Genomic DNA, 14985 nt, shown 5'->3' on the forward strand with positions numbered 1-14985 from the left:
AAGCGCCGCCTTGGGCTCGCGGCAGCCCCGGGCCTGCCGCCTGTGTCACTGTCCAGCCTGGGGCTGGCAGGTTAGAGCAGCACAGGCCCGTCTCCCCGCTCGGCCGGGCCAGCCCCCGGCCCCTCACCCATCATCTCTTGGTGGTATCGTGCCCCCATCCTTGGGCCAAGGAGATCATCTTCAAGTGACTTTTTAAAAAGTACTGGTGCCTCGTTGCGTCAAGCGTGTGCACCTGTCTTGTCTCTTTCCCTGGCCAGAAGCACCAGCTTCAGAGAAATTTCTCTGAAATTCCCTGGGCCCCCATCCCCCACAGCCACTCTGGCTCCCCCTGGTGGTGGCTCTTCAGAAACTCCCGGGACGCCAAGGCTTTGAGGAAATTCCCGTTCCCCGTGTTCCCTGGAGAGCTCTGGCTCCCAGAGGTTGGGTAGGATGTCTTTGACTCCAAGATGCCGGAGTCTCCTGCAACCCAAACTCTCAGCCTTCTTGGAGTGTCTGTCGTGTTTCCAGGGCTGGTGTCTATGAGCAGAGGCAGCGCCACTCTGGCACCTTTGGACTGAGCCGTGCTTCCCTGAGACAAACTGCAAATCTGGACGCTGGTGTACAACCCCTGGGTTGGGATGGTGTCTCTGGTTTGGGGGGGCTTTGATTTGCACCCCTGCCTGCTCCAGGTGTTGGCGTCAGGACCATGGCTGACCCCTGATCCTTGAGGCCAGAAGGGGTCAGGGGTCCTGGGGTCCTGGCCCAGCGGTTTTCCTTCTTGGGGCTCCCACAGGCTGATCTTAAGCCTTATGTTCCCGAGCGTGCAGTATGGTGTGTGCGCACATGGATTTCCAGGCTCGGTTGTGGCCCCCTCCTGTGGCTTCACCTGCCGGCCGCTCTGGTTGCTGCAAGGTGGGCCCTGCCCTGGGCTGGGCCCCGCTCCCTCCGCCTGCCACGGCTTGGTGGTCTGTGCCAGCCAGCTGTCACTCCAAAGCCTTCTCCCTGCAGCCGGTGGGGCCCCGGTGGGGCCCCCACCCACCAGGCGGTGGCTCTGAGGCGCTGCTTGGGGGCAGCATAGAAAGTTGTGTCTGAGCGGCGCCCCACCCAGGTGGGAGAGGGGACCCATGACAGCTGGGGGCACTTCTCTCCTTCCCCTTCTTCACAGCACTGAGCGCACTGTGAACAGCGTGAATAAACTTGCTTCCCTTTAAACCCCAATCTCTGCACGAGTGTATCCCTTCCCCTCCTGCAGCTGTCTCGTTGAGTGTCCACCCTGGGTTTGGGGAGCCCAGGGCGTGGGGGATCTGTGCCCTAGGGTTGCACACTGGCCACCACCTGGGACCCACCCAGGACCCTAGCCTTGCCCTCCCAGCCCGGCTGGGTGGGGCGTCACTGTGGAGCACTGGGCTGCCCTGACATCTTCGCCCCTCCTCCCTGTTAGGCCCACAGGACCCTGACCAGACCCCTGCCCTGTAGCAGAGGCAGGAGGATGGTGGGGTGATGGGGGACCCCGGGGCACTCAGAAAGCTAGGACAGCAGGAAGAGGAGGCAGGGGCCGGGTGGCAAGTCCTCCTCCAAGGGGGGCCTGGCCCTCACCTGGGCTCCATCCTGGCCTCTCACCACAGACGTGGCAGATGGGCCACCTAACCTCCTCTGACCCCCATCACTGCAGGACCTGAAGCTCTTTCTATTCCCCACAGCAGCGTCGCCTCTCTCCAAAGCTGCAGGACCCAGGCCAGCCCCTGCTCCCAGCCAAGATGACCCAGAACTTGTCCCTGGGGCCACTCTCAGGACACCCACAGCCCGGTCGTCCCCCCATCAGGCCTCAGTGCACCTGCTGCCCCGCACCCCCACCTTCCCCGCCGGGACTCAGAATCCATCTCTGCTCTGGAGAAGAAGCCCTCAGATGGCCCAGTCCCTGGAGGGCCATCAAGCAGTGCTCCCTGCCTGGCAGGAACATGCCCAGGCAAAGCAGAGCAGAGGCGAATTCAGTGTGTGTTCCCCACTCCATCCCCGGGGCCGGTCCACAGCAGGTGCCTGCTAAGTGCTTATTGATACGTTCCATAAATACCCAGGCCTGCTTTCTCCCAGCACCTGCCGGGCCAGCTGGGCCTGTGCACGAGCTCGCGTACGTGTGTGTTTCTCTGTGTGTGGGTGTGCAAGTGTGTGCGTGTACTAGCATGTGAGCATGGGTGTGCGTGTGTGGTGTGCGAGGCCCTGCCCTCTCAGGCCTCTCGTCTGTTCATGGTCACTGAGCACGGCAGGAAGCTGGGTGCCTTTCAGGAATCGGCCCACACTGGGGAGCTGACCGTCCAACTGCAGAAGGCCTGCCGTGGACACGCTGGGCCAGGCTGAGAACCCGGGGCCACCTCCGTGGGCAGCCGCACCATCGCGGCCAGGACAGGCAGGGCCAGAGCGAGCTGGGGCCTGGGCTCTGAGACCTATTCCTGCTAGATTCCTGGTGGCCACAGGCCATCACGGGAGGACTGGGAGGGGGATGGCGTGGAGCTACTGACAGGACAAGGGACGAGAGGGGGCAGCAGAGCTGGGGTGGGGCCCCTGGGGGCAGGGCCAAGCACCAGGCTCTCTGTGCAGGATTGCAGCTCATTCCTGAATTCCCCAGGGGTCCTCGAAGAAACCATTAAAGACTGCTGCAGGGATGGCCTGAACCCCAGACTTTGCGGAAGGAAGAAGGAGGGGGTCCTGGCCCAGGGAGCTGCTGAAGCCTTGGCCTATCTCGGTTGGGGGGCCTGTCCTGCCGACCTCCACGGCCCCGAGTGGCCTGGGCCTTGCCTCCTCTGTGTGACAGCCAAGAGAAGTTCAGGGTGATTCAGACATAGGCAGTGGGGGCTGTGCTCCCCCACGCCCCGCAGAGCCCCCCTCCTTCAGGACCCTCTGCTGGGCCCCCGCCGGTATCTGTTGCTGCCCCCAGTGCCCAGCACAGGGCACCCCTTGGCAACACTCATGGTGACGACCACGTTGGCAAGGATGCTGAGGTGGGGGGGAGCAGGGAAGCCCCTGTGAGGGGGTCAGGCCACAGGTGTCACAGGACTCGGTGATGTCTAGCCTCCAGCGTGCCTGCTGTAGCTTCTTCCACTGGGGAGCCTCGTCTGCCACACCCCCTGCCCAGCACCAGCCCCCTCCTTCCCGGAGGGTCTACACCCAGGCAGCCGGCACTGAGGTTGGGGTTTTATTAGAGAGTGAACATAAATAGAAATAAGTGGGCATTAGAGAGTAGGGAGAATTGGAGAGCTATTTACAAATGTACACCATAGGCCCCGGGGCGCCACTGGCCCACTGGCCTGAGCGCAGCTCAGAGGAAGGTGAGCAGGGCCATGAGGACCAGGAGGATGGCATGGGCTGCCAGGAAGGGTGCAAAGTTCCGACTGAGGGGCTGCTGGCCCCGGGGGTCCCGCTTCTGGCCACCCGAGCTAGCCTGCTGGAACTGCAGTTCTGGGATGATCCGATGGATCCAGTTATGGTGGGAGGTGACCCGGATATAGACACCTGGGCGGTTCCGGCGGGCGCAGCCCTCACCCCAGCTGATCACCCCAGCCTGCAGCCATGACTGACCCACAAGGCATACCAGGGGGCCCCCCGAGTCTCCCTGCAGGTGAAGAAGAGGTACCGTTAGAGTCCACGGAGGCCCAAGAGCCAGGCTTTGCAGCTACATGGGTGCACACATGCCTGTCTGCCTCCCTTTATCTGTTCTTCCCTGCCCAGGACCCACCCCCCCACCCCCACCCCGCCACCCAGTCCTTCCTCTCTGACCTGGGGTGCCCATTTCTCTAGCATCCCCAGACTATCCACCCTGATTCACCTCAGGAGAGTGTGTTGAAAATGCAGTTTCCTGGGTCCCACTGCAGACCTGCTGCCTGACTCCCCCTGGGTGGGGTCCAGGAATCTGCTTTCCCAGCTGGTCAAATGCACAGCCCTGTCTGGACCCCATGGGCCCACCTCCTGGGGCCTTATCCCTTGTCCCAGGTGGGCTGGCTTCCACCTTGACTGGGGCCTGGGGAGCAGGGCTCAGCCTTGGCACGGCCCACCCTGGTCCCTACCTTGCAGGCGTCCTTCTTGCCCTCGGCGAAGCCAGCACACAGCATGTCATCCTTGATGGTTTTCGGCTGGAAGCTGGACTCGGAATCCTTGCTGTAGAGCAGGTTGCACTTGGGCGTGTCAATGATGGGCACAGCGAGTTTCTGCAGGATCCGGGGGTTGGGCAGGTGGTCTAGGGAGGGGAGACACACCCTGCGGCTCAGTGGACAGTCTTACTAAGGACTCCGGGGCCCTGGGTTCTCGAAAACCACAACTCTGTCCCTCCCCGTTTCTCGCTTGCGTTTAGACCTTCTCTTCTGGCTGGGGGCTTTGTGGGACAGAATTCCTTCTTCCCTCCTCCCACCCACCAACCTGGGCTCTTTCTATTCCCCACTCTCCACTTCCCCATGGCTCCTCTTCCTGCGTCTGCTGCCCCTTTCCCATACCTACTCCACCCATTTGAGTAGAGATCATGTGCACCAATATCAACAGAAAAAGATTGTTGGTTCAGAGTGGCCCCCACGCTGCCTTCTCTAGGCATGTCCCGCATTCTGCCCTGGCCCTGCCCCATTACCTTGTTCACTAGGGCTGCCCCAGCCGGCGACCCAGCAGTTCATGCCCGTCTCAAAGACGACTGAGGGGTCAGGCACACACACAGGGAGGATGTAATTGTTGAAGGTCACAGGTGCCTCCAGCTCCACCAGAGCCACATCGGCACTAGAGGCCATGCCTTGGTACAGGGGGTTGCTCTTGACCCGCTTCACCCGGGCGTACATGGCGTGCGGCCCTGGCTTCACCAGTTGCCGCACCCCCAGCAGGACCTGGTACAGGGATGTTTCAGAGGTGCTGGTGGGAGAGCAGAGAGCTGGTGTGAGGCAGCCCCACAAGGGCTTCACAGATGGAGTTGGTGGAAGTTAAATGGAGACGGGAAAGAGGGAGGAGTTGGGCTCCCTCTAGGCCCCCCATGGTGCCAACATCTCTCTCTGCACATTGTCTTCAAAAAAGTAATCTCCAGTGGGACATACATCAGGATGAGGTGGGTAAGGGGGTAGAAGCTGAAGCAGCTTTAATTCCTGACTTTAATTCCCAGCTATACCCCGGCCAGCCCGGCGACCTTGGGCAAGTCACCCAGCAAGTTCTCTGTGACTCAGTTTCCTTGTCTGTGAAATGGGGACACTTACAGTCCCCACCTGAAAGGCTTGCTGTGAGGGTTGAAGGAGATGATCACCCACCAGGGTGCATCTGGGGGTTGGGCCTAGCCTTAGGCAAGCCGCCTGCTCCCTCTGAGCCCAAATATCTGAACTTAAGATGTGAGGTTTTAAAAGAATTGCAGAGCTGTGGTGAGGCAAGAGCCAAGATGCTTGGGAAACCCTGAAGGTCTAGGACCAAGTGGGTCATAGTATGGTAGTAGGGATTGGGTGACTTGGCCCTTTGGTTAGGGACGGCATAGGTGACCTTAAGGCCATTCTGCTCTAGTCCACCTGTACCCAGAGTCCCAGCCAGAAAGGGAGTGTCTTATATTTGAGGTGTGGGAGGGGGACGGGGAAGAGGGCCAGGGCATGGGAGGAGCCTGCCAGCATCGGCAGGGGCAGGCCCCAGGTCTGGCAAAGCACCTCACTGGTGAGACCAGCAGTAGGAGAGTGGACCCCTCCCAGCTGGGCTGGGGGGGAGCAAGAGCCGGGAAGCAGGGGTTGCTGCTGGAAGTTGGCCCCGAGGTTGGACCTAAAGGGAGCTCTGGTAGGGAAAGCTCAGATAATGCAGACCGAACCCGCCCCCCATAGGTGGTCAGCCTGAGCGCCCCACACTGCAGCGGGTCGGCGCTGTCCGCGGTGCTGAAGCTGGGCGTTTTGCGGGGTTGGGTAGGTGTGGGAGGTGTTGTTTTGTCTGCATTATCTGCGCCCCTGGTGGGGAGGGAGGCTGGCTGTGCTGGCGAGGGGTGGGGAGGGGGAGCGTGGGGGCTCAGCCAACTCACTTGGAGAAGCAGTGCGCTGCGGTGAGGACCCACCGCTCTGTGATGAGGCTGCCCCCGCAGAAGTGGCTTCCATTTCGCTGAATGCTGACCTGCCATGGCCACTCGCCCTCCAAGGCGTCCTGCCCGCCCACCATCCGGTTCAGCATCCTCGGGCTCCCGCAGGCTAGGGGAACACAGCCAGGGGTGCGCTCACTGGGGGCCAGTTCCATCGGCTCTGATTCCATACCCCCAAACCCACACTTTCACATTCTGTTCACTTCCCGGCCTCCCTGCCCCTGACCTGCTTGGGGACCTTAGGCAAGTCAGAGGCCTGGGCATCAGGTCAGCCTCTGACACAGGCAGACCCTTCCTAGCTGTGGGAAAGTCCCCCACCCCCATGGGCCCCACTCTTTTCACCTGTGAAATGGTGACATCAGACCTACCTGGGGCGAGTGAGATAACACGGGTAAAGGTCTTATCACAGAGCCTGACAAATGGGCTCCCAGAAGGTCAGTGGGTGTTGGGAGGGTCCCACGTAGGGTAGGTGAGTGGTCTTCCAAATCTGTCTTTAGATTTAGCTTCTTTTCTGTTGCTTTCCCTGCCCCCCTTCTCCATGCTTCCTGCCTTGATGGCCCTCTTGTGCCACCTACACTGTGTGTCAGACCTTCCCCCTCCACTCCTGCCTGGGCTCCACAACTTTCCCGCACTGTGGGATTCCCTGTGCCCGGCCCATTCATTCTGGGTCTCATTCCGGGGGTGTGTGAGGGTGTGGGTTTCTGATTAGTCTTGCAGCTCTCAGACAAGCCCACTCCTATCCCCCGACCCAGGGGACTTGGATGCTTACCAATTAATGCCTCAGCCTCCTGAGTCCCTGGAAATGAGAAAAAAGAGGGTGATCAGCCAACTTAGCTGAAGCTGAGGTCTGCTCCTCCCCGCCACCCCCACCACTGCTGGTCAGCGTAGCCCCTCATCTGCTCCACATGCAACCTCCTGAGGACTCAGCAGGACAGCCCACAGGGGGACCTGGCAGGAGAGGCCAGTGGCCTTCAGTTCCCCACAGGTCCGGCCCCCGAGATGTGTACAGGCCAGGCCTGTGGGCCAGAGCTCACCTGCAAGGGCAGACAAGCCCCTTGCCACAGGGGGAAACAATCAGGAGATGCCAGTGAGGGGACCCTGTCAGGGCTGACTCTCCTGTTTGGGGCAGGAGGGCTCCTTCTTGTCCCCACAGGGCCTTCCCTCCACACCCCACACTCGTCCTGGTCGGAAGCTCTGAGGAGCATCCAGCCTTCAGCCCTGGTGCTGTGGGGTCTCCCTCCCTACCCCTCTCCACCAGCCTGGGGCTGGGATGAAGGACGAGATAGAGGGAGAGAGGCTCCATGTCTGGCTGGAGTCCTGGGGCAACAGCCCAGCTACTCGGGTCTCTGGGGAGTAGAGAGAGGCCAGCCAGTGGTCGTGGGTCAGTCCTCCCAAGATTCCAGATTCCCAAGAGCCAACTGGTCTCTCAGACATTCCAGCATGCTTGCAGTTGGAGCCCACGGCACCCTGTTGGGCCATGGCACCCCTGCCCATGCGAGGGACAGGGGAGGGGTGAGGGTGGGACCGTTCGGTAATGGCCTCCATCTCCCCAGGATCCATTGCCCCCATGTCTCTGGACACAGGCACAGGGCCTGCTACTTGGCTTTGACAGGACCCACCCCCCCAGCCCAGAAACCCCAGCCAGGCCGACAGTCCCCAGCCCAGTGCCAGCAACACTCCAGAAATACCCGCCCTGTAGAGAGAGCCCCACTCGCATATCTGGTTCACTGGGGGCAGATCTGATCAGAGCTGGGATGGGGGGCTCAGGACAGCCTCTCCCCACCTCAGCCCTCAGTATTCCCCCTATATACCAGCCCCTCTTGATAACCAGTCCCAGGCAGCTGAGGGGCCCTGGGGGCAGGAAACGACCAGGCTGAGCCACGCCTCTCTAAGGGGTGCCCAAGGACCCTGGGGATTTTTACGAGACCCACATTCTTGCAGTCTAAGGGGTGCACTCCCCAATGCTGGGGGTGCTGGATGAAGAAGCGGTTGTGGGGGGGAGCTGTGCTTGGAGCAAGAGGAGGAGGAGGGGGCTGAGGAGGCACAGGCAGGACTGGCCACTCTTCAAAGTAGAGGTGCCAAGCAGAAATGTGAGGGTGGAAGTAGTCAGCCCAGGCCAGCGGGGGGTGAGGGGGAGCAGGAATTCTGCCTGGACATTGATTTGTGTTAATGAGGTGCCTTTTTAAAATGCAAATGCCCCCAGGAGGGCAGTTCCCTCCAGCCCCTCATCTTAGTATAATATGATTTAATTAGATTGATAACACCAGACCCCGTGCTCTTTCTAAGGCTGATGCTTCTGCTGGCAAGATGCTCCCATTCACCTTGTCCTCGGCGGCATTAACGTGCTTTCAGGCTTGTTCCCTCCCTGTGGGACTTTTCCAGAGCCTTGTCCAGATCCTCCCCACAGCCATCCCCCCTCCCACACATGCAGATGGATCCTCCACTGCCTGCTCCCAGGATCAAGGGCACTCGCACCCTGCCTGGCAGCACACCCACCCCCCACCCCGTTGGAGCTCTGCAGTCTTCCTCACCCCAGCCTAATGCAACTCTGCTTCTCATTCGGACTGAGCCTTCCGGCCTCTGAATGTTTGCCCACAACACCCCTTTCCTCCTGGTGTCTACAAATCCAGATTCTATATGGTCCTAATCCAGATCAGGCCTAACTGAAATGCTTCCTCCTCCAGGCAGCCTTTCTTGCTTGCACTGTCTGGGAAGCCTGGCTCCCTCTTCTGAGCTTTCTGTCCTCCCGCCTGGCCTCACAGAGCTCTGCTTACCTTGCCCTGGGGGTAGAATTGTTGTCTCATCTCACCTATGGGCTCAGGAGCTCTGTGAAGGCAGAGCCCACATCCATGGGGCCTGAGCCCGGGGAATGTATAAGAGGGAGAGAATGGGAGCAGCTGTGGGAGCATGGCTGACTGGGAATGGGTGATGTGGAGACCTGGGCTCTGCAGGGTGGGCGTCCTATAGGGGCTGAGTGAGCTGGTGGGGGTGTCAGGCCCCTCCTCTGGGCCCAGGGCCCTCATGCTCCTGTAGCTAGTTGCTAGTGGGGATAGATAGGAGAGACCCAAGGCTCTAGGAGGGAACAGCCAGGGATGAGGGGCAAGGACAGTGTTGAAGGAGTTCAGGCCTCTGGTCACAGCTGTTTGAGAGCCAAGTGCAGGCCGCTGTTTCCATTTTGGCGATGACCTTGGTTTCTCAACCCACCAGGAGCAATCACGGTGTTACACACCCTGGCGGAGATGGGCTCCCTCAAAGAATGCTGTGGTTCTTGAACCAGGAGGCCAGGAGAGGTAGGCCAGGCAGAGAGACCTGGGGAGGCCCTGTGGAGCCCAGGGAGGCTGGGGCCTCCCCACCAAGGTGCCGCCCTGGTGCCCTCCTCCCCTGGTGGAAAGCCTGGAGCCCTGGCTGAGTTGCAGCCTGGGGTGACCCGGCCTGGCCCTGGGAGGTGACTTAAGGACAGGGAAGTGAGGTGGCCCAGGAATGCGGGAGAGTTTCCCTGGCAGAGAGCAGCCCGCCCACTGGGAGGGGCCTGCAGGTGGGGCGCCCTGGCTGGCACCTGCTAACCCTGACCCATGATTGGGAGAGGGGACAGGGGTTCAGGGCCTGCTCCTCCCATACTCTCCCTCTCTGGTGGGAGCTGGAGCCTGCACCCCTGTCCCCCTGCTCCCTGCTAAGCCCTCGCCAGCCTCCCGAGGCTCCCAGGCTCAGGCAGCAGCTCAGCTACCCCTCCCGGGCCCAGCGAACAGTGGCCCAGGGATTGGAGGCCAGTGGTTTCGAGTTCAGATCCTGCACCCATGCAGCCCTTGGAGAAGGGAGAGAGGCCCAGATGAGAGGAAGCAGAAGCTCCAAGCCCAGAGCTTGGCCGTGCTTGCCCAAGGCAAGGGGAGCAGGGTTATGGTTACTGCCTCCGGGCTCCTCCCGGGCCTGCATCCACACCCCCATTCAACCTTCCCCACTTCACTCCCCCAGGTGGGACGTCTGGAACCTTCCCCCCTGGGGCAGGGAGGAGAGGCCCATGCTGCAGCCCCAGGCCTGGCCAGGGAGTGGGGTGCTTAGCTACAGCTCCAGGTAGGAGAGAGGGGCCCTGCAGCCTCTAAGACTCACCAAACCGCAGCAGCAGCAGGAGCAGGAGCAGGGCCACAGCCGGCACCTGCCTCATGGTCTTGGCCTGGCTGGAGTGCCTGCCAGGCAGGGGACAGCAGTGGCAGGAGCTCCGTGAACACTAGCACAACATTCGGGGCTCCATGAAGTGGGGTTATATGCTGGAGATGAGTGTCAGCTCAGCTATGCCGCTGGACCTGTCAGCCTGGCCCGCCCAGTTCCTCTCAGCAGGAAGGAGGCACCCCAGAACCCCGACTCCTCCATGACCTGGCCCTGAACCCCAAGGGGCCAGACCCCTCACCCTAAGACACCTTGGGGTTTGGGGGCCAAGGTGCATCTGCCCCATTTAGGTGCTTGTGGCATGGGGTTCCACCCCCCACCATGGCTGACCGCATCCCCCAACTGACCACAGGCCCCACATAAGCTGACTACAGTCCGCCCATGAGACCCTCCCTGTTTCATTCATTCATTTGTTCATTCATATTTATTGAGCATCTACTATGTACCGGACATCAGTGAATGAAACAGAGTCCAGGACTGGGGCTTACACTTTGGGGGGAGGGGGGATGGGCAGGGAAAAGTCCAGGTCACCTGTGCTTATGGAACAAAGGAGAGCAGGGAGGGAGTCCGGAGCGGGGTCCCCAGCGGACCCCAGCGCTCTCACCGGCCCTCCCTCCAGGAACTGGGTCCCAGCAGTCCCAGGACCGGCCCCAAGGTGGCCATGACCTCCCTCCCCCTGCCTCCCTCCCGTCCCCGGGTCGGCACCCTCCTCCCCTGGGCCGGGGGCGGGGGGTGGGGGTGGGGCTTCCCGGAGCCCGAGGGCCGGGGTGGGCGGGGCGGAAGCTGGCTCTGGGAAGGCCCGGCCGGGATGACCGTCCCGGGTGACCCTGCCCTGGGCGCGGCTGGCCGTGTCCGGGACTTGCGGCCGCCACGGAAGCGGCTCCGGGAGGAAGTTATTTGGGGCACGGGGCTGACGTCAGAGGCGGAGTCGGGTCTCGGCGGCCACTGCCCGCCCAGGCGGCGGGTTCGGATTGGGGCCGGAGGAAGGGACCAGGACCGGCAGATCCCCTCCAGAACTGGGGTGGGGAGCGCAGGATAAGAGGCAGAGCCATGCCTCAGCCTCCCCGCCTGCGCAGTGGGTGCGAGCGTGGCCTGGGTGTGCTACGGTGCGCCCCGGGGGGTAGTGGGGGCCGGGGTCGCGGGCTCCGGGGCTGGGTTGGGTGTCAGGCAACCCCCGCCCCTCTTGCCTTGGCCTTCGCGGGAGCTCCTGGTCAGCGCAGTTCTGCCCTCTAGTGGCCGCCGGCAGCAGCGCCGGGCGGGCCGGGCAGGATGCTGGTGGGGGGCGGGGGAGGTCTCTCACCTCCTCACTGTCCCTCTTCTTCCCATTCCTCCCACCGCTCCCCCCCCCACACACCGCGAGCACTCCCACCGTCCGTTGTCCTCCTCTCCTGACCCCCTCCCCCCAATTCTCACTTTGCTTCTCCATCAGCCCTGTGAGGGGGAGGGGTCGTCACCCTGAATTCGTGACTGCCACCCAAGCGCCGCTGGCCCGCCTTCTCTCGCCCCCCTGCCTCCCCTGTCCCTCCTCCGCGACCCCTCCGTGCTGTGTCCCGGAGTTCCCGGTGGGGTGTCTGGGCGAGTGGGGTCCCTCGGGGAGGGAGGAGCAGAGTATGGGAAGAGGGATTCCAGAATCATTCGGTCATTCAGTCCGCCAAGTGTTTTTTGAGCACGTTGGGTGCCCAGCACTGTCCAGGAGACGGCAAGACAGAATTAAATCGAAAATGTCTAATCATAAACTTTGGAAAGTGTTTCAAAACGTCAGGGTAACCACATTTCTCCAGGCACCTGATGATTAATTCCCGGGATCTCAGAGGCCTTTCAGATTCTTTTGGGCCGACCACTTACTCTCAGGTCCTTCTCGGTTTTCTCTGCCTTTGTTTTTAAAAGCCCATTCTAAGAAGGCTTGCCTTGAAATCAAGCAAGCAACAAAAGTCGAGAGGTGATCAGAAAGTGGGGACGCCGGGGAAGGTTGGGCTCCTGATGACTCCAGTGACTAGAGAAAGAGCACCCGTGTCCCCTGGACAACCGTTGGCCCGGAGCCTGTGGACCCCCAACTGAGCAGGAAGCTGGGGGCAGGGGTGCAGGGTGAGCAGGAAGCCAGGTCCCTTCCTCACTCCTGCCACCAAACAGGTAAGGAAGATTGGAATCCAGAGGGATTCAGAGACTTAAATATATTTTATCAGTTTCTCCTAAAAAAAAAAAAAGAAGTGGATATCTATCAACTCTGGAAGGGGGCACGTTTTCTAATGTTAGAAGTCACAGTAGACAACACAAAATAAAAGAGATATGGCCCATAAACTAAAAAAATACAAGCAAAGTTGGTTTCAAAATAAAATGGCAAACAATAGGAAAAATATTTGCAGGAAATGTGGCCAAATGATGACAACATTATTGTCCAGAGTGCTTAAGAAATTGATCAGAAAAACCCTGAGCCCCTAAAGATGAAAAGAACAAAGGACACAGACAAGTCTCGGAAGAGGAAACCAATTTGGCTTATAGACTTTTTGAGAAATGTTCAGCCTCAGTGATTAAAGAAATGCAAATCAAAGCCACAGCAAGGAGGTACTGTTCTCCTGTGTGGAGTTAGCTTGACCTTGGAATGCTGTTAGTTGAGGATGTGGGGAAATGCCCCAGCTGGTGGGCATGTAACTGGCACAACCCTTTCATAAATTGGTTTGTCAGTCTTTTTAAAATAGTTATTCCCTTTGACTCAATGAATTCATCATTGGAAATCTATTCTAAGAGGAAAATCCTAAATACAGAAAAAGCATGAAGATGTCAGTGGCCAGGTTATTTATAATTGCAGAAACAAACAAAACAAAAACAAAACTTGTTGGATGATGGTAAATAAAACTTCCTTTGAATATAATTAATAAAAAATGACATTTCCATGGAGAGTGGGTAAATGTGGAAAATGCTCATGATATAAGGGGAAATTTTAAAAGAATGTGTATAAAGATTTTTAGAAAATATAATGACTGAAAAAAATAATTAAATTTCAAAACAACAGCAGAAAAGCTGTTGTTTTTAAATTTAAAAAGGAAAGCTTGCAGAATGTTCAGGAGTGACCATCCAAAAGAAAAGCTTGCAGAATGTTCAGGAGTGACCATCTAGTAGGGCTTCTGCAGTCATGTGGATTCCTTTCAAAAGCAGGTGACAGCAGAACTAGAACAAAAAATTTTACAGTTTTTATGGAAACACAAAAGACCCCGAATAGCCAAAGCAATCTTGAGAAGGAAGAAATGGAGCTGGAGAAATCAGGCACCCTGACTTCAGACTATACTACAAAGCTACAGTAATCAAGACAGTATGGTACTGGCACAAAAACAGAAATATAGATCAATGGAACAGGATAGAAAGCCCAGAGATAAACCCATGCACATATGGTCACCTTATCTTTGATAAAGGAGGCAAGAATATACAATGGAGAAAAGACAGCCTCTTCAATAAGTGGTGCTGGGAAAACGGGACAGCTACATGTAAAAGAATGAAATTAGAACATTCCCTAACACCATACACAAAAATAAACTCAAAATGGATTAAAGACCTAAATGTAAGGCCAGACACTATCAAACTCTTAGAGGAAAACATAGGCAGAACACTCTATGACATAAATCACAGCAAGATCCTTTTTGACCCACCTCCTAGAGAAATGGAAATAAAAACAAAAATAAACAAATGGGACCTAATGAAACGTAAAAGCTTTTGCACAGCAAAGGAAACCATAAACAAGAGGAAAAGACAACCCTCAGAATGGGAGAAAATATTTGCAAATGAAGCAACTGACAAAGGGTTAATCTCCAACTGAGACTCATGGAACACAACAGGTATTCATGGGACCTTTGGTCCTGGTTCATGGGACCCAGTTCATGGGACCTTCCTGTGATGCTCCAGTTGAAGGAAGAGCTTCAGGACCCAGGGTGGTGCAGATGGCCTTCCATCTTAGCCCCAGGATGTGCTGCCACTCTCTGGTGGTGATGCATTCTCCAGTCTCCAAGATGACTCCTGGAACCAGGCACACTGGAGTCCCTTCCTCAAGGAATGCCAGCTAAGTGGGCTACAGCTCCTCCTCTGCCCCACTCAGTGTGAGCAATCCTAGGGAAGGACATTAACTGTCCCACAAGTAGCCCAGGCTCGTCGCATGGCCACTATGTGACCACAGGACAGAGGTTGTTAGCAGAAAGGAGGAGGGAAGGAAACTTGTCAGCAAGAAGCAATAACTACGACACTGACTCCAGTGTGAGAGTGAAATAAAGACATTTTCAAACATGGAAGTTCTCAGAAAATTTACCCCCCAGGCATGATTTTTGGGAAGCCACTCGGGGGAAGATGTTCACTGACTAAAGAAGGAATAAACCAAGAAAGTAGGAAATATGGGCTGTGGAAAACAGATCAAACTCAGAAGAGGAGAGAAGGGAATCTGCAGTATGCTGGTGAAGGGAGATTCCAGAATGGCAGCTGTGCCCCAAACAGAGAGAGCAGCCTTCACTGGAACACTGTGACAAAAGAGACAGGAATGCTGACAATGTCACACTGTCATCATGATGCACTCTGCCACTGAGCTGTCTTTTCAATCAGATGAAACAACTGGAGGATGTGCTACACCAAAACAAGATGTAAATCAAGAAAGAGGAAGATGTAAGACCCAGGACGGGGAATCCAAACCAGGAGAGAGGCAAATGGAATTCCAAGGATGACAGTTAAAGGGACATCCCAGGATGACAGTGGTGCTTAGAGAGCAACTATCCCTGAGAAAGGAAAATGGGTATATCAAGGGGGGATGA

The 14985-nt window shown here is 57.9% G+C and overlaps 1 protein-coding gene across 1 annotated transcript; it reads right to left on the bottom strand.

The window, feature by feature from the left end:
- Positions 1-3292: 3292 nt before the first annotated feature.
- Positions 3293-10199, bottom strand: PRSS27 (serine protease 27). The gene is made up of 6 exons (XM_068524479.1): positions 10145-10199; positions 6810-6836; positions 5987-6149; positions 4589-4860; positions 4038-4207; positions 3293-3586 (listed from the first exon to the last, which is right to left on the bottom strand). Exons 1-6 carry the CDS (start codon positions 10197-10199, stop codon positions 3293-3295), a joined length of 981 nt encoding a protein of 326 aa, XP_068380580.1.
- Between the last annotated feature and the right edge of the window lie 4786 nt (positions 10200-14985).

This window comes from Eschrichtius robustus, chromosome 16 (genome assembly GCF_028021215.1).
Source record: "Eschrichtius robustus isolate mEscRob2 chromosome 16, mEscRob2.pri, whole genome shotgun sequence".
In the NCBI taxonomy this organism is placed as follows: Eukaryota; Metazoa; Chordata; class Mammalia; order Artiodactyla; family Eschrichtiidae; genus Eschrichtius; species Eschrichtius robustus.

What these genes read in the sequence shown, in the direction of transcription:
- PRSS27 (XM_068524479.1), bottom strand. Translation starts at nt 10,199, where the DNA reads ATGAGGCAGGTGCCGGCTGTGGCCCTGCTCCTGCTCCTGCTGCTGCTG. An exon ending in GGAGGCTGAGGCATTAATTG is followed by an intron (nt 6,150 to 6,809) that starts GTAAGCATCCAA and finishes GTGTTCCCCTAG; the next exon opens with CCTGCGGGAGCCCGAGGATG. An exon ending in GGGCAGCCCTAGTGAACAAG is followed by an intron (nt 4,208 to 4,588) that starts GTAATGGGGCAG and finishes TCCCCTCCCTAG; the next exon opens with ACCACCTGCCCAACCCCCGG.